We start from the raw sequence: 22,873 nt of genomic DNA, 5'->3' as shown, positions 1-22,873 counted from the left end.
AATATATCTGTGACCGCAGTTGTTATGGAAACTTTCGAATTCTGTTCACATTTCAGAAGAAAATTAAAAGGACTAAATACAAGAAATACTCAGAATACTAATCTATCCAACATGCGTAAATGTAGCATTTGAAACGCTCACAAATAACATTAAAAATGCACATGGCACTACACTTTAACTAGATCACATTGCCTTTTGTGAAATTATGTGCAATAAAAGTTTTTACGACTGTAGTCTGGATATAATATAAAGTTATTTCAAAGGAACAAAATGTCAAGTGAAATACAATTTCAAAGTTGCCTGTTGTATATGTTATTTTCCGGAACGATTGCTTTATGCTAAATCTGCATGCAATAACATTGACTGTACAAAACCGGTATATTCTCTCAAGTATGACAACTATTTTTACTATGTTCTTAATTAGAGAATAAAAGGAATAGAAGGTGTAAGAGAGGGAACATGTTTTAGTTCAAACTATACAGAACAGCTAATCTACCGCATTTTTACGTATTATAATTGTACCCCTAGACAATCTTGTTAAAAAGTAATTCTTCAAGTTTACAGACAGAATATTTGTAATAATGTTAATGTACACAATCACAGAATTTCTGCCCAAAGTCACATCTTTACATAACAGTACACAAGATGAAATTTCAACGCTGCAAATGTGATTTATTGTGTCTAAACGTTAGAGACACACACAGCGTGATTGTTATATCTGTATTTTAAGATGATGGAAGATTTATAGCAAGTAAAGAGGAGACTAAGCTTTCCATTATTTTCTAATTTCCGGCGGTCTATATTATCGGAATATTTGTAATGCTGTTACATGCCGCAACTGTTCTCAATACTGTGGAAAAATCCGACCGATATACACAAATACAAAGAAGTTTTTTTTTGTTCTGGTAGCAGACTCTTTTTATTACAAAGAATTATAAGTTATTATTGCTGTGAACATTTACATATAGCTTTTAACGTTTAACATATCTAATAGTTATAAAATAAGGTCCGTGACATCAGTATACTTCGAAACAAGTTGAGTGGCTTTTTTGTTACATTCAAACGTTTTAAATAAAATGTTGCACATATTCTTGCTTCATAAGTGACAAAGTTATTATCCCGTTTAGAGCGAATTGTTTTGCTTTTGTGTTGAATATAAACTGATGACATCGGACTTTGGATCAGCGATTTACACAAGACGTCGAGTAACATCATTTGATGTTTTGTTGTTTTGGTGATGTTCCTATTGCTGCTCTTTTTATTGCTTATGTTGTCCTTAGTGAACTGTTCATTTGAAAAAAAAATATTTCACGCAAGTTTAAGCTGAAAAAAGAATGAATGACAAAAGAAATGAAGTAGTGTCTTTCGTTAAATAAACATTATACAATTACATTTGTTTTGTGTATTGTTTACATTGCAACGGTCTTTGAACGTATGAAGCACTTTTATTATGCCCCCGAAGGGAGGCATATAGTCTTTGAACCGTCTGTCAGTCTGTCGGTCTGTCCGCAATTTTCGTGTCCGGTCCATATCTTTGTCATCCATGGATGGATTTTCAAATAACTTGGCATGAATGTGTACCACAGTAAGACGACGTGTCGCGCGCAAGACCCAGGTCCGTAGCTCAAAGGTCAAGGTCACACTTAGACGTTAAAGGTCATATTTCATGATAGTGCATTGATGGGCGTGTCCGGTCCATATCTTTGTCATTCATGCATGGATTTTAAAATTATTGGGCATGAATGTGTACCACAGTAAGACGACGTGTCGCGCGCAAGACCCAGGTCCGTAGGTCAAAGGTCCTAAACTCTAACATCGGCCATAACTGTTCATTCAAAGTGCCATCGGGGGCATGTGTCATCCTATGGAGACAGCTCTTGTTATCCCAGCTGTAATTGAGCAATATAATATTATGTAATGACAGACCGCCATTTCAGAACAAATTGTCTATAGATATCATTAGTTTCCTGCCGGCCTTTAGACTAAATCATTGCGCTTTTCCGTCCGTCATTCTGTCATTCCATCAGTCCTGGCACATTTATGTGTCACATTTGGAGATTAAAAGACGATATGCTGTTGTTGTTTTTTATTCTGTCCGTTCCATGATTCTTCCATCTTACAAGGGTAGCAAAATATTCCTCATAATTAACCGATGCCTCACGTAAAACGTACTCAAAGACCAGTAGTTTCCGCCCTATAATATAACGCTGGCATCTACCAATGGCTTTTAATATCATTTAGCAGAAAATTCCTCATAACGAGACGTCGTGAATTGCGTAAAACCGAGGCCGCCTGGCTTAAAGTATACGCTAAGAGGTGAACGATTTTATGTTTTTGTCCGCTTCATAACCTGTCCATGCATAGACTTATATTTTAATACCTTTACACAAATGTTCTCTGCATAGAGCACCGAACACCTAGAGTCTTCACTTAAAACGTTGAGAACACAGATGGAGGAAAAAAGGTATTTCGTGTCCTCTTAATTACTGTATTTTACTATTACTTTGCACAAATTCGTCCTGTGACAAGAGAATTGGTCACTCACAAGACCCATATGCCCTAGCTCAAAAGCCAACGTCAGACTTCAATGTCAAATATTTAATCTCATTAATCCAATGCAGTGTGTGACATTTTCACGAATGCATGGATATTCGAGTATGTTGGCATAGATAATGAGCATCACAATGATGTGTCCTATGTATCAAAGTTGAAATTTGTGTTAGTATATTTTAAAAGAATTATTTCACTCTAATATCATGAAGTATTGCATTACATTTAATTTCCCACCATTTTGAAAATGAAATGTTGTTTAAATATATGTTCATATATTTCAAACTGACCTGGCCAATCGCCTGGAGTTTTAAATGCTTCGAAAAGTTGTCCTGCTTTGATTTTAACGTACCTGTTTCGTTATGTCAGTTAGTTTTTCATGTCTTTTGAGATTGACTGTTGTTTATTATATTTATAACAATCCCTTTTTGACCAGTGAAATATGGTAACCTCTTTACAAACTGTATGTATAAAATGTTTGTTTTCCCAATGAAATTCTACACAAGTTTGAGAAAGGTAGTGGTCAATTTCATTTAAGCTATATTTTATGGTACTTTTGATTTTTAGCTCACCTGAGCACAAAGTGCTCAGGGTGAGGTATTGTGATCACTCACCGTCCGGCGTCCGTCCGTCCGTCGTCCGTCCGTCCGTCCACACTTTCCTTTAAACAACATCTCCTCCTAAACCAACAAGCCAATTTTGATGAAACTTCACAGGGTTGTTCCTTGGATGGTCTTCTTTAAAAATTGTTCAAAGAATTGAATTCCATACAGAATTCTGGTTGCCATGGCAACCAAAAGTAAAAACTTTAAAAATCTTCTTCTCAAAAACCAGAAGCCCTAGAGCTTAGATATTTGGTGTGAAGCATTGCCTAGTGGACCTCTACCAAGTTTGTTCAAATCATGACCCCAGGGTCAAAATTGACCCCGCCCCGGGGGTCACTTGATTTTACATAGGAAAATCATAAAAAATCTTCTTCTCAAAAACCAGAAGCCCTAGAGTTTAGATATTTGACTTGTAGCATTGCCTAGTGGACCTCTACTAAAATTGTTCAAATCATGACCCCGGGGTCAAAATTGACCTCGCCCCAGGGGTCACTTGATTTTACATAGGAAAATCTTCAAAAAATTTCTAAAAATAAACCAGAAGGCTTAGAGCTTAGATATTTGACATGTAGCATTGCCTAGTGGACCTCTACAAAATTTGTTCAAATCATGACCCCCGGATCAAAGTTGACCCCACCCCAGGGGTCACTTGATTTTACATAGGAAAATCTTCAAAAATTTTCTAAAAATAAACCAGAAGGCCTAGGTCTTAGATATTTGACATGGAGCATTGCCTAGTAGACTTCTACAAAATGTATTCAAATCATGACCCCCGGGGTCAAATTGACCCCGCCCCATGGGATTACTTGATTGTACATAGAAAAATCTTCAAAAAAAACCAGAAGGCCTAGAGCTTAGATATTTCATATGTAGCATTGCCTAGTGGACCTCTACAAAATTTGTTCAAATCATGACCCCCGGGGTTAAAATTGACCCCACCCCAGGGATCACTTGATTTTACATAGGAAAATCTTCAAAAAATTTCTAAAAATAAACCAGAAGGCTTAGATCTTAGATATTTGACATGTAGCATTGCCTAGTAGACTTCTACAAAATTTGTTCAAATCATTACCTCCGGGGTCAAATTGACCCCACCCCATGGGGTTATTTGTTTAGCTTTAGCAAATAATTTTTTTCAAGAAAGCAATTAAACTCAGGTGAGCGATATAGGGCCATCATGGCCCTCTTGTTCACATATTCTTTTTGAAATTTATTTGAGGAGAGAACTAAGATCCGTTTGAGAAATGCATGTTTTAATTTTTTAGCATTTTGTTCTTACGTCCCAACCGTCGTCTCTGATTTGAGAATATTTCCTTTGATTTCAATATCTAATTTCTATTTTTCAATTTGATAAATATCGGGGTATTTCAACAGTCTTAACCAAATGAAATAGAATACTATAACCGCATGAAGCTTCAGAATTTTGTCCATTTCCAATTTCTCTTTTCTGTGCAAAGAAAGTAAGCAAATGGGTCTGCGGGGTGACAATTATTATTAACTTCATTTCAAATCAATTTCAGCTTCTAACAGCACGATGCACGTGCATTTTCGGTACATCTCTTAGCGAACGAACACATACCTTTGACATTTATATAAATCTTCCTCTGATGCTATGAGAAATGAATTGACAATTTGTATTGACTTAAACTAAAATAAATAGGATGTGTAAACAGGGTATAAAATAAACGCAATTTCGGACAACAATATAAATGTTATTTACTAGAAGATTCTTTGTAGTTTTCCCAATATCTTTATTTTTCTTTGAATGCAATGTTTTTTATTCTCATTTAATTCCTTTTATTATTTGCTTTGGTCTCAGATATTTGTGTTACGTAGAAGCTCAGCAAATTCTACGATATAAACCGGATATCACTCAGACAATATTTGTACAGGAATCTTTTGCAAACTATTTGAAGACAAATATGTAATGTTTCTTGATAATTAAACCTATAGGTCTCTACTTTTTGTGTCTTCTTTAGATTGGTTCATTTTTTTTCAACCGCAGGCCGGTATTGATTATACCAGTCCTATACTTCCTGTAATTATCTGGGGTAAAGGTCATTTAACAGCTGATAAAAACTGTACTTTTTGATTGGTGGATGAAAAATTCCACAGGTTTTCGAATGGAATATATAATATTTTCTTAAGGGGTGTGGAGGTGCTCTGAGCTGTAATGTTAGACAATATAATCCGTTGAAAGACCCCTGTTGAAATAGCTTACGTCATAAACCTGAATCCCCTCGGTAGTGAAACTGCTGCAGAGTTCGGCTACAAACCTGTCAACTCTGTCACTCTGATACGGAGTGATCATCCGTAAACGATTAACAGTCAACTCATCCCCTAGTCAACTCGTCCCATTTTGGTCATTTCGTATCATCCTTGACGATTTCAAAAATGGTAATTTCGTTCCCCACCTTTTGGCCCCTCCTTTTTAGTATTTTTTTTTTTTTTGTGAAAGTTTTCTAGATTATGTTTAATATAATTAAGGCGTAAAATATGTGTTCTGTAAAATATCTACACAAAAAGCATGAAAATTTTACTTTAAAAACTACATTTTGTTTTGCTTTATAAATACCCGATCGTATGTAAAAGTGCAGAGTGCATGCACGTTTCGTAGCTTAAGTGTGTATTGACTAATGCGGCCGTGTATCTTTTTTAAAGATACTTCTTGTTACTTTTGACATTGCAGCAATCTATATCAGGTTTATCATAATTACTTGCGTAAAATGAGAACGATGCATTTAATGAAAAATGATTATTCAGTATAAAGATATATGAGCCGTGCCATGAGAAAACCAACATAGTGGGTGTGCGACCAGCATGGATCCAGACCAGCCTGCGCATCCGCGCAGTCTGGTCAGGCTCCATGCTGTTCGCTTTTAAAGCCTATTGGAATTGGAGAAACTGTTAGCGAACAGCATGGATCCTGACCAGACTGCGCGGATGCGCAGGCTGGTCTGGATCCATGCTGGTCGCAAAGCCACTATGTTGGTTTTCCCATGGCACGGCTCAATTATTTCTTTGAAACGCGTAAGCCTTAAGATAACAGGCAAGCTGCTCGATATTTCTTGTTGAGTAATTTTAATATAATGAAAAGTACGACTTTTTGAAATTGGTCAGGTAGTCAAAATCATTGTTAGCCTCTAACTTTTACTTTCGCTACAGTTAGTCGGGAGTTATTCATTAAACATGCCAGTGGTGTTTGTGGCATTACTTCAGCCTGAAACGAGACATATCATCGGAAACTATGCGTTTGTTTATTTATTCTACCGCAGCAGAATCATAATTTAAAATATTTCAGTTTAAATGTATTTTCGGGTCTAAATCTTAACCTTATTTATAGCCGGGTAATGCATTATGCATCATATTGCATAGAGAAATCAGAACTGATTTTATTAGATTATATGTAACTTCTACAGTGATTACTAATGTGTAATCTCAAAATTGTTACTCTGTGTATAAGAGGGTATGCACTACAGAAGTATCTAGGACTTTCTCGTTGTATAAGTATTGGAATATAACAATGTACATAGTTAATACACTCAATATAAAAGTAGTTATGGAAATTGTTCGAATTCGAATGAGTTTGTGGACACAATGCCTAATAGAATAAGTAATGTTCACCCATAATTCAAAAGCTCTAAAATATCCTGAGATAAACGTAATTCTGATAACTGCTCAAATTTGGATGAGTTTAACAAGCTTTGAAATGGCAATGTTATCATAACTCCGCCGATAACAGACGAACAGTTAGTACATTGCATCAAAATGATAAATATCGTCATATCAGCACTCGTAAAGATTTCCTTTAATAATGCAGTTATACGGTTAATATCAAATTAACTATTTGAATCTGAATCTCAATTATACTTAACTTAAAATTGAAAAATGTCACGAATACTTTGTCACTCTTTGTTCTAAGTAAATGCATTGGGTGTTTTGATCGTATTTACTTGGTAAATAAATTTGCTTAAAAGGACAAATGTATGTGGTTTTCATTTATTTTGTACAAATTATTACTATTATTGCGACTGTGTTGATAAGCATTGTAGTTTCTTATTGTTATAACGTCACTTCCAACTGTATTAGATTAAAGGATGTAAGGAACATTCGTTCTTATCTAATACGTAAACCAGTTTTGGGAAAACATGGAATATTAAAACGTATACAGATTTAGTCATGTTAAATATATTATATGTTAAACATATTGCTTCTAAAGAAATGTGGTTAAATTACGATTTTCGTGTTGGAGAAAAAAGAATTTATTCCTTATAATTTTCAGACAATTTCTACTTTTGAAGGTTAAAAAGTATTACATCTTTAACAGATTCTAACTGCAGATCCCTAATAGGTGTTTGTACAAAACAAACTAGCCTGGCCACTGACTACACAATTTTTGTTTTCAAAACCAACGGCATGATCGTATGAAGTCTTTCAGTGAACCGTATGGGATATTCTTAGTGTATGTTTCTTCTCAGTAAGATAAAACAGCTATTTTCTTAACCGGAACGAAATTCCTTTACACCCTATGGCGACATTCCAACTTTGATGGCAGTGGAAGACCCCAGGTGCCCCTTCGTGCATTATTTCACGGGCTGGTGCGTGGGTAGAACCATCGACCTTCCATAATCCTGCTAGATGGCTTCCCCACATGAAGAATTAAACAATCGAACCCATATCGGTGAGGGGCAACTGAAGTCAGCGACATTTACCACTCGGCCACGGAGGTCCCAGACATAAATCAGAGATTCAAATTACTGTAAAGTGGCACCGTTTGGTAAGAAATTCAATTTGTTTTGTACTCTACCGATATGAATCACAGGTTTAAGATGTTTAGGATATAAAATTTAAATGTACTGTAACCTGTCACCTTACCGACATGAATAAGAGATTGACGATAAGAAATTTAAATATGGTGTAATATGTAATCTCACAGACATGAATCATGGATTCAGAGGTTTAAATTTACTGCAATATGTCACCTTATGGTAAGAAATTCAATCTTACTGTAGTATATCACCTTACTGTCATGAATCACAGGTTGAGGATATGAAATTCAAACAAACTGTAATTTGTTAACTATGACGGAGAACTTTCACATAACCCGATATTGGAGCCTACAGTTTTGGCCCTGCCCTCATTGTCGGGTCAGTTTTGAGAAATAAAGTCTTCAGAGTCATAATTATTTTGATGCTTTGCTCCAAATGAAATATGAAAACCGCTTTGAAACTGTTTTCGACGCATGTGTGTTGGATTATTTAGTAAGGTAGTTAATTAACTGCTTGAGTAATTTGCTCTACTATTGACGAAATAAGAGATGCATTGTGTACTACTATGATAATGCATTTATTGTCTGAAATCTATTTAAGAGACATTCATCGGGCGATACATTATTTGTCTTACAGACATTTTATGGAAGCTTTTATCAAATTAGGAGGAGCCTAACCTAGTAATTACTTCCTTATTTCCTGCAGTTTTTATCATCAGGAGACTTCTAACGTTATCATTCGCTACATTTGTTTTCCTTGCGGAATAAGTCATATACCAAAGACATATTACGTCCGCATACAAAATTGTCAAAAGAAAATACCGGTATGTCGTTATTATAACCAAGTTAATAGCCTCATTTGTCCGCATTACAGACATCATTATGTCTCATAATATATAAAGATTTGATTCTGATCATGTTTATTTATTGTCTTGTTTGTTACTTCTTTTTGTTCATTTTTGTTCCTTTTTTAATAAATGGATGGGTTTCTACTGTACTAATTAACTACTAAATCAGAAAACAGGAATGTAAACATATACTCAGTGCTATATATTAATATTTCTTTGGCAGTTTTCGCTAATGAATATAAATATTTTGTACGGCTTACTGCTTAATTGCATCAATCAATACAGTTTTAATAGACATGCTTTCGTAATCAGTTATGACAAATTTCTCAGCAATATTAATTTGCACAGACAATTCCAGCAGGAATTTCCATGTCTTAAGAAGGCAGCCCAACAGAACAGTAACTGTATATGAATGTGTACATTAATAATATATGAACAATTATACATAGAAAAAGTTAAACAATGAGAAAAACAGTGTCTGTTTATCCGTAGTCGCCATCGCTTATCTATTGGCAACTCCTTCAGACTAATGTTAGTAATTTTACAGATGACCTTCCAATTCCAGAAGCTTTCCTGATCTGTAGTGCACCAGTTGTAAAGCATCTATACACGGGATTTAAAGCACCAAATTCGAACGTTAATTAGTCGTCTTAATTTGAAACGAGCTGACTTGCATTCCCGACCTCTAATTTTATAGTCCGCCGTTTTAGCACTAAATATTCTTTCAATTTTATTCCGTACGAATCATTCGAGAAGCCACCTTGATAAACGGGAAGGGTAACCTTGTGTATGGCACAAGTTTCTAGTAAATCGTCTTATCACACACTGCTTTTTGTTCGAGCGTTGATTTTGTTTTATACAGAGCGTTCTTGAAATAATGGATAATTTGATTGCACCCCACCATTAACAATTGAAAGTCATCATATGGCCTTAAACGCCGGCAGTCCATTGCATAGATTAATACAAACAAACAATTAAGCAATGATTGCTATATAGATTATCTATAACACTTTCTTTTCAATTGATCATGAAAATATCTATAAGAAATATTTCTATTATCTTCACAATAAAACATGTGAGATGTATTTTTCACATGTGGGCAGCCACAATAATGGGTGCAGTTTTGTTAGAACCATTGACAAGGCAGCATATAAAAAGGACAGTTTAGCATGTAAGACCTGAATATGTTTCTCTCGTTAAGACCAAATTAACGTTTTCAGTCGTGACAAATTGAAACTTTCAAACGTGAAAATAAGGCATCTGATATTTATTCGAATAAGAGTATATTGATCCTACACTCCTCAGCTTTTAGTTATAAGTGCACATATATCAACAGTTAAACAATGTTTTATAAACATACAATTAAAACATCAGTGCTTCGGGAGAAGATAATAAAAAGTTTATTTGGCCTTTTAGCTTTTATTTGGCCAATCAACAGCATGTAAGTGTCGTTTTTCCTTACATTATATTCGGAATATGACTGGTTTAACAAATCTCGTGAACAAGTCCTAGTACTGCTGCGTGCCGAGAAAGGATTTTATTAAGATTCAATTTGTATAAGTGGTCACGTACTTTAACATTTCCAAATAACGTTACATAATTTTTGTAAATAGTATACATGTTTTGAAAATTTACGCTATACTTAAAGGTCCACCAAAACGTAAGTGTACTCTTTTGTGTTTCCTTGATGGCTGCTATGTATGATTTGCATAAAAAATGAAAACTTGATAGAGGATATTTTTTTGTTTCAATGTAAGATCGAAATATAATTCACCGAGTGAACATCATACATGTACATGTACGCAATATTTTTTACGAGTGAAAATGTAAAGTATGGTGAGTGAAATGTATTTTGATCGTATATGTAAAACTTCTTTTTCTTTTTATTGTATGATTTCAATGGTTTCAAACTCATAATTCCTATTTTACCTGCAAAACGTCACGTGCATTGAGTCATGACCTCACAACGTCGTGATAACACGATATTGTCAAATAGTTCTATGAACGTTTCCAGATTTCCTTTACATTTTAATACGGTGGAACATATACCTCTGTCTTTTTAGGTAATTATATACATCTATATCTTTTTGAATTACATTTTGCACAGAATGTCCAATTATTTATGATTCATATCCTTTCGCATTCGAATGTTATTCCGTACCAGTGAAAATAAAGCTGATATATTCACTGCTTTGAAACAGCGAAAATAACAAATTTATTTCCCTTAAAAATGTCTTTATCAAACAGTCCTCTCGCACGGACTATTGACTGAGTCAGGCATATTTCTCTTCACGTTTAATATAGGCATCTCTGTAAATTAAACTTGATTCAATAAGTTATTGCCCTCCATTTTCCTGAATCAGCGCGACATGTTCCATGAGGCAACAGCTTCGAATGTAGTTATCGGCAAAGGATAAAAGCCTGTACATAGTTGACTTCCGATACATTTGATAGCAACATTGACACAGAAGGACTAAAAAGGCGTTGTGTTTTATAAGACGGAATGCATCGGTAAGATGTTTAACATTTTTTTATTGAATGGATAAAATCATTTTTGATCCACTTTATTCTTACTATTTGAGTTTACAGATCTATGTTTAAGTTTCAAATCTAGAAAAATACTACTTATATGAAAAATTATGTGCGCAGATTAAACGATTTCATAGAAAATCAAACCGAGTAGATGGATTGTTGTTCCGGAAATTCAGGATACTGAGAAAGTTGTTGTAGATTTAGAAAACAGGAGCATAAGTAGCTGTTTTGAACCAAGTAGTCTTGATTAAGAAGTATTTTTCTTCATTCATTCATTGTTATGTCACCGCTGTCTAAATCAAAACTGTCTTGATTTGGATGTATTTTCCTTCTTCATTCATTTTATGTCATCGCTGTCTAAATTTAAAAAAAACGGTATTGATTTGGAAGTATTGTTCCTCATTCATTTTATGTCATCGCTGTCTAAATCAAGACGAGAAAAAATAAATAGATTAAAAGTTTATGAAACTTGGTTGCTTTTTAATGAGTTGATGTTCTGTCAAAATTTTTCGGAAATGTTTTTGATATAAATATGTATTTTATGTAAAACTGAGATTAGGTTGCAAGAGTTAAGCTGTCATTTTTGTGAACAGAACACTTGTTCGTATCAATATGCATCACTTTGTTAGGTACACATTGCAAGTTAATCATGCTTTAATAAGACAGGCAGTCAGTGATTTGTAACACAAAAATGATAAGATACTTTATTTAGTTATGATCTAAACGTTTGAAAAGACTATTTCAAAAATCAACGATTTTACCGCCTCGATAGCCTAGTGGTAGAGCGTCCGCTTCGAGTGCGGGAGGTCGTGGGTTTGATCCCTGGCCGCGTCATAGCAAAGACGTGAAAAATGGTACCAGTAGCTCCCTTGGTTGGCGCTCAGCATTTAAAAGGAAACTGGCCTCTACCCTCGTGGCAATAGATTCCATCAGGAATGAGGTGTCGAGAGCGATTAATATAAATTGTAGAACTTCCTTCACAATCGACCTAAAATAAATCATGTATAAAATTAAAAATCTATAAATGCCTATATGTTCGTTTCATTTGATGTTTGACATGTACATATTTAACTTTCAATATTTAACAATTTCAACTTCTTTTACCAAATGCCGGGGTATACTCGATATGCCGATATGCCCTTTCTGATCTTCACTCTGCTTTCACTAATGTGCATACTTCAGTACAAGAAGCTTTACTTTTTTTTTAATTTACTGTTTCATAACACGGTTGTCGCAGATGTTTTATCCATAGATTATGTCTGGGAATAAATTGTCCCTAGAACAACGTAGTACATGTAACTATGCAGAATATCAAGACCAGTTAAATTTGGAAATATTAGAATAAATGATGGGTGATTACCAATAACTTGTTACTCTAAATAAATTTTATATACAAAATTGACATACGAAATGTTATCACATCTTATGGGACACTTGTTTATTTACAAAATAAACATGAAAGTGTTTGTAAATGCTTTAGTTAATACGGGGGCTGCTGTGAACATAAGTGTAGGCTGTAACAAAATTATTCATCATATGAGCCTTTAGTAGGTTAAAATAGACATCGTTTATGCATTAACTATCTCTAGGGAGACAGTTCATCAGGCAATAATGTGCACTATAGATCAGAATTTTGTGTGAAATATACATTAAATTTGTGACTTCTGCTGCTAAATTTGTTACATACGATAATGACAAGGAGCAATTTAGTCATACACTTAGATGTTTGTACACAGCTTTTGTACGATTAGCAGTACAACATGCATGACTACACATGTATTTAGTTACTTCTACTTTTTGTTCTAAATTTGATATCATTAGCTCTAACCAAATAAAGCAAAGTAAACGTTGTGACAAATTATCTTAATTGTATCATCCGATGTAAGCGTTGGATGATAGTTTTACAGATATTTTCATTAAGGCATTCCTTTTGGAGCCGGGACACAGAAACGTTAATACTTCTTATACTGTATAGCGTAATCTAAAATATCTATAAAGAATATGTCAAAATGACGAAGCCGTAACAATGTCAAGTATAAAACTATGAAGCTATGTAAAATACATGTAGCTCTAAATCTGTTGTGAACATATCAGTGCAATGTAAGCATGTGCAATCTTTTAACGTTATAAACTGCTTAAACCTTTTGCCATCGTGGAATTCAATCAATGTATCTTTATTCTGTTGAATTCCGCTTAGGCTAGTGCTAGGCGTATGATGACAACTCTCTGACTGTGTTTGGGGTACTCTGTGCTTCCGGGAAATCTACCCTTACCTTTGATCTTGCATATTTCATAACGACAGTCAACCCGAATCCCTGCTTTTATCTTGTTTGGTTGCGTTCTTTATCTTTCTTATAGATTTTATTAACTGTTACTGCAGTTCTCTATCTGCTGCATGGTCGCCGTTAAAAATCTCCCCTAACTTGGGCCCAGTTTATTCTATTTCGCTTGGTTGCTTTTTTTTATTCCAAAGGGTATTTTTATAAACTTTATCTACTATCAAAACAGCTTCCAATTTTGAATGCCGGTCTGGTAAAGTTCTTACTTTGACTCATTGTTTATTAACTGTTACTGCAGTTCTCTATCTGCTGCATGGTCGCCGTTAAAAATCTCCCCTAACTTGGACCCAGTTTATTCTATTTCGCTTGGTTGCTTTTTTATTCCAAAGGGTATTTTTATAAACTTTATCTACTATCAAAACAACAGCTTCCAAATTTTGAATGGCGGTCCGGTTCTTACATTGACTCATTGTTATTAAATTATTATTCATCTTAATAATAGAGTTCTGCTCCAAGCATGTGAGAGTTGGGAGTGTTGCACATTTCTTAGCCTCCCACGATCAGAAATGAAGACAAAAATCAAACAGAGTTTGCTGTATTTTGCTTGGTTTCATTCTTTTTAAGTTATAGGTTAATGATAATAATATTTTTATTCGACACACTGAAGTGTTTTCCTTTCTTGTAGCATTGTTCTCAATTGTATACTTATTCATATTAATTGTGCTTTCGTGACCTGTTTCGTGTATTCGAAAGATTGCCTATTCCTTATATTATTAAAATTCATTGTTCTAGTATGGTAAAAGCAAGATTTGTAATCTTTGCTAGAAACATACATCCCTGCCAGAACAGAAGCACTTTAAGTATTTAATAGCTTTTCTAACTTGACCCCATGTCAGCAAACTTGAATGATGCATGAATGAATCTTTGCAATTACTGACTTAAGTCCTCAAATAATATGCAAGTAATTGTGTCATATTTTACATTTGTTAACAAGTATGCTATCAGTCTAAGAATTGATTTCTTTGTGTTTGTTTGCTTTGACTACGGATAAAAGATAAATATGGAAAATACTTTTATTTTATGAGAAGTAAAAAATATTTAGTCAATATCTTAAATACATGTATATATGCAGTATATAATGGTAAACTCAATCTGAATACACTTACCTATATCTCTGTAGTATACACCTGCAACAGATATGTATGATGCCCTCTATACCGGTACATATAGTGTCTCAGATATTTTGTTTACAGCAACACGCAATTCAATTTCCGATCGCTATCGTGACAACAAACGTGGTGTTACATTTTGCGTAATGAATGTTCATCTTATTTCCTAAAAAGAATTTGTTGGTCTTCTTGAAAGTGTTTTTGTCTTCCTGAATTTCATTCACGAAACTGGAAAGTGATGGAAGAAGTAGGACAAGAGAATAGCTATGATCTTGTCCAAGGAATTCATTTAAAACATACAATAGATACGGCCGTATTTTTGTTTTTATGTGTGTGTGTGTGTGTGTGTGTGTGTGTGTGTGTGTGTAGCGGGGGGTGTGGGAGGGGGAGTTGTTGTTAATTTGGTTCACCTATTGCTCACGTAAAAAGGTGCGTCTTTCGCTGTTATAATTAAGAAAATTGCATCAATTTTTGGTACACAAAATGTAATTTTTATGATAAAGACCAGGGTTTTCACATGTATATTCTCGTCTCAACCTCCCTTTTACTTCCATATACTTTTATAAGCACGATACACATTTGCATATTTCTTTGTAGGATAGCGGTTGAACACAGAAAATGGAATGAAAATTTTAGTAGCAAATATACAAGATAAAACAACTTAATATAAAGTGCATCTTACACATTACGAGCTTCGAACTAGCGCTATCAATGCTTTTTTTTCATCGCAATGATGTTTACGCTGTTTTCACATTTATTCCGTTAAACTGATTGATTTGGACACGAATATTTGTTTTATGGAGAAGCTCTGCAAATTGCTTCGAAAAATCCGGAAATCTGGGAAACAGTATCAGTGAAATAGTTTTTATAATCATCAGTTTGACATCAGACAAATAATTAGATAAATTGTTTGCATTGTATAATTATTACAAAACGTACTTTAATATTAATATCTAATTTCGCCGTCTTATTTCTAATATTTCGGCAATGTAGATCTTATACTTACTAGTCTAAAAATTATATTGGATCAAATATTGTTCAGAAATATTAATTTGATACAAACTGATTTTGGGAAAGTCAAATGACCACAACTTTTGAGAGGTTCATAACACATAAAAAAAATTTACATAAATTAAAGATTAGATTATTAAAATAACAAAGGAATGTAAAACATTATTCCAGATCCATCTCCTTAACAAAGAAAAAGTTAGTCGTCATAAAATTTTAAACAAGTTGTTCCCAAAGAGTCTGAACAATTTGATCTAAATTATACAATGACTTGAAATTATTTGACATACGGACATTTTTATACACAGCTTGAGGTAAAACAGAGTATATCTTGTCAGTCTAAGAAATACGTTTAACCGGAAATTCCTATAGGTAAATGTATTTAGACTTGACATATTTGTCCATGCACAGAATTAACTAACATTTATCTTAGAAATTAAATCCGGACAGGTACATATCAATCCCAGAACAGTTTGAGTGGCAACAATATTTGCCCTGCATCTCTCCGGATTATTATTGCAAAGGACATAAATATTCGATGTACAAAATGTTTGTTTGAGACTTTCAACTTATTTTCAAAACCCTTTTTTCTTCCATAAAGTTTGCTTATAATTTAAAAATTTTACTCGCTATTACGTTCACATTTAAAGCGCATTTTAAAACTATTGCAGATAAATCGTTAAAATGATTAAAACATAAAGATAGATATATTGCTAGTATTTCTGGAAAATGAATTTAGACCATGTTATATGCAATATATATTTCCTTGAATGGCATGTGATTATTATAGAATTGAATAGAATACTTTAAACTCTTTAATTTATATTCCAACCATATTTTCTATGTCGGCCTGTGAAAGACCTTTTTTGATGACACCATAAGTGTTAGGAAAAGAAAACACATAAAAAATTACAAAGTAAAATGTTTAACTCCTCAGTTTTATTATTCAAACATAATTATGCTCCACTAAAAGTAATGTTTTGCACTGTCACGTATGGGTTGCTTAAATAATAGTTACCAAAATATAATGCATATTCTACAAAGATTAAGATTGCAGTAACAAGAAAAATAAGTAAAATACTACACATTAGGTCTAATGATACATTTTTGGTAATCATTATTTCATTTTATACCTTTTTAATACTTTAATGTACGCACGCAATATCTGAGCATTTTAGTGATGCAAATCATACAAAAAGGGCATGCAGCATGAGATCAGATAAAACTTATTGCCCCTACACTATTGCATTTTTGTCCATATTAGAATTGTGTAAGTGCAAACTACCTCTCATACTATCTTTAATTCAGCAATCATCTTCTGCATATATTTGTGTTTTTGATTTTGCCAAAATATTTTGAAACACTTACTATATGGCTTTTGCTATGCACACTGTCAATAAACATACACATTACAGGGCGTTGACTTTGAGTCGGGCATATTTCTTTAGACTGTCTATCCAGACATTAGAATAAATTAAGCTACAATGCCCTCCATTTACTGGGATCAACGCCACAATTTTTATACGGCAACAGGTTCAGAAGTATTTATTGGAAAACAATATAAGCATGCTTGCTAGACAGTTTTCGATATATTTGATAGCAGCAGTGCCTTTGGGCTAGATAGATGTCGAGTCTTTCATGACGGAATGCATCGGTAAGATGTTTTAACACCTTGTTATTACTTATATAGATGTTGCATCAGCTTTTATTTTTACTAATTTGAATACATAGGTATCTGATTAGGTTTCAATGTCTAGTTCAATTTACTGCTCATTCGGCAGATAATGTTTAAATTCCGTGGATGATTTGTCCGACTACTCCGATTTGTTCTGTAATTTAGAACTGTTAATAAAATAGTTAGTTTTATATGAAGAAAAACAAATCATAGATTGTTTTTGTCTCTAGTAGTCTTAAATTGAAAGTCATATGCCATGCTAATAAAAATGAATGAATGAATGAATGAATGAATGTTAATGTTTTCTTTCAATTGATCAATTAAATCATCTAGTATATTAATTTAAAAACTGGCGAAACTAATCGGTTATAAGCAAACTTGCTTATTTTCTAATATTTCAATGTTTTTTTACTCTTCAAATGTGCCAATATATAAAATATTTCAGACATCCAATTCTTTTTTTAATTTATAAATTTTATCAACGCTATATTAATACACGTTTTTGTTTCCTTACATGTAGTTTAACAAATACTCATTTCTATATGTATGACTATATAAAGATATTTACTGCACTTACGTTTTTTTGTTCTTTGACAAAGAAAAATATACGTAGTAAATAATTCATGCCAAAACGCTATACAGGATAACGCAATTTATGTGTATATCTTATTTTAAAATTGTAGTTTACTATTTTATGAATTTAGAATTTATTCATTTGTCTCAGATAGACATGGTAATATGTTAATTCAGTGTTAGACATTTTGTTTAGATGATGAGGTATGCTAAAAACCCCTTTGAACATAAAACATATTTCTTAACTAGTAGATGTATTAAAAGTCGAAAGCGTCAATATTCAAGTCATAAGTTCAAATACTAATTCTGGGGCATTTTTAAATTTCTCTTTATGATAAAAAATCTAATGGTAAGGGGCTAAAGCTTGGCGTCAAGTTTCATAACTTTTCTAAAATAAACGCCATTTATAATTATTATTTTTCTCAAATTTTATTGTGTAATATCAAAATTGTACTAGTCTACAATCGGGGTGGGGACTCTTCTAAAAAAAGCAATTTTCAATATAAATGAACTTAAATGCATTGAATCACCTTTTTACGTTTAATTTCGAAATGAAAGTGTTCCAAAGTTTCGAAAGATTGCTGAGAAATCTTACGTTATTGTTGTAAGACTGAACTAACAAAATAATTTTGTTAACAACAAAAATTAAGACAGCTTGTGTTGCATTGTAATGAGCCTTTATAGGATTATGGCAGAGAAATTCTGTGCATTATACTCTCAGAGGAATTGCATTAGGAAATGATGTGCACTATAGATCAGAATTTTTGAACTACCAACTGCTGCAGCATTTGGAGTCAGTAAGTTATTCTATGGTAATGACATTGAGCGGGGAAGATTTGGCTGCATAGTTTAGTCATACACTTGTTATTACACACGTTTTGCAGAAATAGAAGTCAAATTGGCACGAAATACAAATGTATGTAGTTTCAGCCATAAAGATATGAGTTCATTATTTCTAATATAATATGAGTTCAAGTCTCAGAAGTCTTCTTTGTATGTTAAGAAAATGTATCAGTAAAGAAATGTCTGTCGGTTTTATCGCATGTAATTAAGTCCCTGCCGTCCACTCTGACTGTATCTGAACATGTCTCGAAGGATACTTTATATAAAATCGCATACATGGAAAGTACAATTATGGATATCTTACAAGAAGGATTACGTGAAAGATTTAAAATGTCTGTACAGTATATTCATTTCGGAACAGGGCGATCCAGACGCCTAGTCATGTTATGTAATTGATAGATTGTCTTGTATGTCAATAAATAATGACATGATTTCGGAAAAAAAATCTTGAAGCCAGAACGAGGCTGAAAGATACGGACAGTGTCAAGAATACCTACATGAACTTACTCTAAAACATCAATAAACATTAAGAACTGTCAGGGTAAATGCAGGCGAATGTTCTGTTACCATTATTACAATAAACCGTTCTTAAAAAAAGGGATCCATGATCGTTTATTCTAATTTCCTTAAAAGGGTACTTCTCCTGATGGCAGCATTTATTCAGTAGTTTGAATAATGTGTCCTTACTTATGTCACTGTTCATAGTTGTATAATTATTTATCTTGCCTCCTACAAGTTTCTTGCATTTCTATTGTTCAATAGACGTCACGTGGAGACAGGATATATTCCATATCCTGCTAGTATATTTCAGATATGAATTTTGATTAAAACAAAATGGCTGCCACACTACTGGCGTAATTGAATCAAGTCAGATTATGTATTAGCTCCGGCAATAGAATCGTTTCCGAGAGTAAATTTAGTGTTTTCTTGCCGATTTCATTCTACTTAAGTTGAGGCTCATGAAGTTTGACAAAAGTTAACCGTAAAAGCGGAATAACTCTGTATGGGATACACGGACGTTGAAATCTTGTTTTAAGTTAAATCATCGTTAAATGAAGGAATTGACATATTTGTTACTCAGAAGTTTGTTGTAGGATCATTTAATCTACGTACAAGATGAATGATTTAACAGGAAACTGGACGAAAGCCAAAGTATCAAGACATTTGTGACATCGTGAAAATCTGGTGACTTTCGAAGGGATGGATCAAGAAGTTTTTTAGTGTTTCTGATTTAAACCAGTTCATAACCTGTGTAAATGAGCTTTTGTGTTTTGTGATTTAACCAAAACACAGGTCATTGTGCATTTTATGGCTGGTGTAAATCAACTATAAACAAAACCTGATGACCAAACAAATGATTGTAGGATTCCAGTCTGCACTGTAAGAAGCCTTGTTAATTTACAAAATGTGTTGATTATAGCATGTAAGTAAATGGTAGTCGGCAAGATAAAATCGTTACACAGCTTGTTGGTGACAGGATACGGGATATACGCTGTCGAGGAAATCCATATCAGGCGAGAGCTTCGCTCTCGCCTGATATGGATTTCCTCGACAGCGTATATCCCGTATCCTGTCACCAACAAGCAGTGTAACTAATAGTATTCGTGACCGTTATCTGTCATCAAAACCCATTGGTCTGTGTTCGCCTGACTTCTTGAATTTCCGCTAATGAATAAAATCTAAATATTTTATAATGCAAACCCAGGACCATCTGATTCAAATACTTGTCTACCGTTTTTGGTTTTCTAATCTAAAGTGCATTTGTATAGCGGACTAAGACTGACACTTTCCTATATTCAGTACCTTTTGTGGCTCCTAACATAAATAAGTATTACTCAACCTAAATAATAACACTAGACATAAACCAAGACTATTTTCAGGTTGAACAATGTCTGAAAATTAATCCCTGTGCTTTTCTAAGACTACAAAATCTGTATATATTCGTATAGACTCTTAAATGCCTTGTTAAATATGTATTTATGGCAATACGTACTTATGTGGCCAGGACATAGTGTCTCAGATATTTTGTTTATAGCTCTACACAGACTCATATCCGGTCGTCATCGTAACGTCAGGCGTGGTGTTGTAGAAAACTATTAAGTGTGCTAGGAACGTTCATTCAATTTCCTACAAGTAATGGCTTGTCCTTAAAGATGTATTTTCATCTTGTCAACACACTGAACGCTTCAAAAAGTAGGACTACAGCCTCGTTCTTGTCCAATTGGTTAGACAGGTTTACGAGTTACAAGTGGAATGAGCCTAAGTTGATGAAGTCCTACGTTTACATTTCGATCATTGTTTCATATAAAATTAATGATATTCCCAACACGGCAATTGTCAATCGCCATGTCTTTTTTTTTTTACATTTTCGATATTTTTGTAAAATCTCGACACGGAACAGTATAATTACAATTTAGGTGAATTCCACCTTGATAATCTGGTCCGTTTCAAAGTTTTACAAATAAGATCAATTTCTCAAGTTCTTCTAATTCATGTATATAGGGCTAAGCAAAGTGATCACATTGGAGAGAATATTTTATCTTTGTCACGAAAAATGCTTTTGCTGTATAAATTTCCTGCGATGGGTAAAGGCGATAAATCAGTTTTAGATCTCTATTATTTGACATGATTTACCGAACATTATTTGTTATCGCAAACATAAACAATCATAAACAGTGAATAGCAAGAATCATAATGATACTATTTTTATTGTAGCTGAGGCTTTCCTGATTTGAACCAAGCGCAGGTGTCAATGAATTACAAATGCAAGATTATAATACGTTATAACATAGAATGACAAAATAGCCTTGACCTGCTATTTTACTGCCATACACGAACCAAGACGGATCAGTATTTCGACTACCGTACATGAGCAGACTCGGGAAACCGAGCCAGCCTATTGTCGTAGTTGGCGCCATATGGAGTTTCCATTTTTTTCTATTTCCCTATTACATAAAATATGCAAAAAGAATCGAAATGTTTTGAAGTAATAGAAATTTTGAGCTTCATTATTTGTACGATGAGGCAAACAGTTACGTCTTTGTTTAAATATGAGACTGAAATATTGAAATTCAGAGCATCAGTTTTGTCATACAATTTGGTCGTTCAGAGTCTGTAACGTGCATTAGGCAACTCGCAATAATTGTCCAGTTGTTTATTACTACGTATGTCGACATTGAAGCCTACCCGTCTTAAAATCTCAGCATACTTTTTCAACTTGCATCATCTCATTATCACGATGCATGTCCATTTGTATTCATATTTGACTGATAAACATTTATGCCTTCAGTCTGTTTCTTCAATTCTGGGAAATCATTCATGACCAATTTCAATGGAAATTTCAAAAACAAAATTTCGATCTCATAACGTAATGCTATCTATTCAAGTTTACTTTAGAGTGATCTCAATATCTGAAGTCTGCTTTATGGCAATCTCATTTATTTTGTTTAATTGCTTGTTTTGGACTCAGATGTTTGTGTAACGGAGAAGCTCTGCAAATTCCATTACATTATAAACTGGATTTAAGGCAATAACAGGGATTTAGTTTGACATCAGACAAAATAGTTGATTGAATTTAGTAGTTCTATAGAAGTATGGCTGCCATTATCAAGTTACTTTTTATAATGTTAATAACCTCATTCCATTGAATAAGTTAGTCTACTAGTCTAAGATTAAATTTAATTAAGATTGTGGTAGCTCGCTTTTAGAAAGGTTAAAATGTTTTGAAAGATATCAGATATTTTCAAATGTTATGATAATTAAATTTGGCTGTAACACTAATAGATAAGACAAATTTATATAAGGTCTGAAAAAAACACTTTCTCAATGGAGAGTCAGGAGGAAAAATGTAAATTCTATCTTTTATTGAATTAAAATGTCATTATTTCGAATAAATTCGACACAGGAGCGTTTCCTTTCTCTTGGGTAAAGAGAAACAGTTAGGCTGATTTATTACATTATTCTTTTTAGAAAATAAATCTTATTTCATTCACCCACAAAAATTTCAGACTGCGTTACGCTCGT

At 33.5% G+C, this 22,873-nt stretch overlaps 1 protein-coding gene across 8 annotated transcripts in view; it reads left to right on the top strand.

Moving 5' to 3' along the window:
* LOC123564135 (synaptotagmin-15-like) overlaps window positions 1-22,873 on the top strand; it is a 397,543-nt gene that overhangs the window by 258,068 nt on the left and 116,602 nt on the right. The window contains exon 1 of one of the 8 annotated variants that reach the window (XM_045357489.2): window positions 11,143-11,282. The exons of 6 other annotated variants lie outside the window; for them this stretch is intronic. In XM_045357489.2, the coding sequence (XP_045213424.1) occupies window positions 11,275-11,282 (8 nt within the window). In that variant the 5' untranslated portion in view covers window positions 11,143-11,274. Of the gene's footprint in view, window positions 1-11,142; window positions 11,283-17,338; window positions 17,414-22,873 lie in introns of those variants that run through there. One more of the 8 variants, XM_053536721.1, reaches the window with a different exon arrangement.

The sequence above is a fragment of the Mercenaria mercenaria genome, chromosome 2, assembly GCF_021730395.1.
Source record: "Mercenaria mercenaria strain notata chromosome 2, MADL_Memer_1, whole genome shotgun sequence".
NCBI lineage: Eukaryota > Metazoa > Mollusca > Bivalvia > Venerida > Veneridae > Mercenaria > Mercenaria mercenaria.
The sequence above is the reverse complement of the archived record's forward strand: the minus strand, read 5'-3'. Positions and strand labels throughout refer to the sequence as shown.